We start from the raw sequence: 1,516 nt of genomic DNA, 5'->3' as shown, positions 1-1,516 counted from the left end.
ATAGTGAGGATGGTAGGTCACACCGCTCTCCCTCCCCAGTGCTGCAGAGAGCAGGCGGTGCCGATAACCACACTGTCTTTACTGGACGGGTACTGGTCAGAGGTAGAGCTCTGGTAACTAAAGAACCATTTGAAGGAACTGTGTTTGGTTCCTTTTTCATATTGTTTTGGATCTGTATAAAGGTCGTGTCTGTAGATGTCTGTGTAATTCATACTGGATAACTAAGAGGAGAGTTTTGATCATGTGATGATCTTCAGAAGATCATCAACTTTGTTCGTTGAGGTAAATCAGGCAGTCGTCATCTCTCAGTAACTCTCCTCCAGACCACTCACAGTTGACTGATTTGCTGTGAAACTATTTCTCTGATATGTGAAATATGTGAGCTGTGGTTATCTGTGCTGTGGTGAACATTCTCTCTGAGTGCAGTGTGGTTCACGTTTGTCTGAGCGTGTTTTGGCTTGTGTTCTGAGTGTAGTGTGGTTTGTCTGTGTGCCGTGTGCTCAGACAGAGACGTCACTGGTTTGTTTATTTTCTGTAGGTTAACTTGCCTGTGCACTTCACTGGTCTTCTCCTCTCTCTCTGTCACAGATGAACAGGTGTCTGCTGTTTGAAGCGTCCAGTCGTGGTCTGCTCCTCATGGTCTGCTCCTCGTGGTCTGCTCCACGTGGTCTGCTCCTCATGGTCTGCTCCTCATGGTCTTCTCCTCGCCGCTGTCTCCTGATGGAGCTGCTCCAAAGTCCGTGCAGAACCTGACGCAGCGTTTCATCTGGGCACACCTACTCCACCCTCCTCTTCACCTGACCATCTCAAACCGTGCCACACAAAGACTTGTACATTTGCTTGGTTTTGATCCATGTTATCTGATGTTTCAAAGCCTTTTGAAAAGCTGTGGATGCCCATTCTCAGCCATAAGTGCATACCCACAGACTGGACACCATGCAGCTAACCCAGCTCCCCATTCCTCTCTGGTTTTAATCCAGTTCAGTGACGAAAGAGACTCGGCATCGTGGAGCGGTGTTTTCGGACCAAACTCTCGAGCGTTTTTTTGGACAAGAGGGTTTAAGTCCTCGGTTTCTGCCTGTTAGCACATTTCTCCACAGTTCTATGTTATTAGGTTTTTTTTTGTTTGTTTGTTTGTTTTTTTAAGAGCATGAAAAAGCCATGCTATGAATACATTACTGGAAATGGATGAAGTAGAAAAATTTCTTTTTAAATTATTTTAGGTTTGACTTTTAAATGTCTGCAAGATCATCCGGAGTGCAGCTCCCTGCTTCCCCTGTGTTTGTGTCTGTATGTGCGTGTGCGTGTGCGTGTGTGTGTGCGTGTGTGTATTTGCATGCAAGCGTGAGTGTGCACATGCGTGAGTGTGCGTGTGCGTGTTTGTATGAGTGTGTGTGTGTGTGTTTACATAATTGCAATGGTACCTCATCAGACAATATCAGTGGTTAAGTGCATCTCAGGCTGGGCTGTGTGCTCCACACGCTCACACACACACACACACACAGAGAGACGCTCC

At 46.5% G+C, this 1,516-nt stretch overlaps 1 protein-coding gene across 1 annotated transcript in view; it reads left to right on the top strand.

Moving 5' to 3' along the window:
* Positions 1–663, top strand: part of rapgef6 (Rap guanine nucleotide exchange factor (GEF) 6) — an 83,653-nt gene extending 82,990 nt beyond the window's left edge. The window contains exons 30-31 of the mRNA XM_030793853.1: positions 1–12; positions 589–663. The exon at positions 1–12 is cut by the window's left edge and continues 264 nt beyond it. Of these exons, the coding sequence (XP_030649713.1) occupies positions 1–12; positions 589–611 (35 nt within the window). The 3' untranslated portion in view covers positions 612–663. The remainder of the gene's footprint in view (positions 13–588) is intronic.
* The last annotated feature ends 853 nt before the right edge of the window (positions 664–1,516 follow it).

This window comes from Chanos chanos, chromosome 16, assembly GCF_902362185.1.
Source record: "Chanos chanos chromosome 16, fChaCha1.1, whole genome shotgun sequence".
NCBI classification, from domain to species: Eukaryota; Metazoa; Chordata; class Actinopteri; order Gonorynchiformes; family Chanidae; genus Chanos; species Chanos chanos.
The sequence above is the reverse complement of the archived record's forward strand: the minus strand, read 5'-3'. Positions and strand labels throughout refer to the sequence as shown.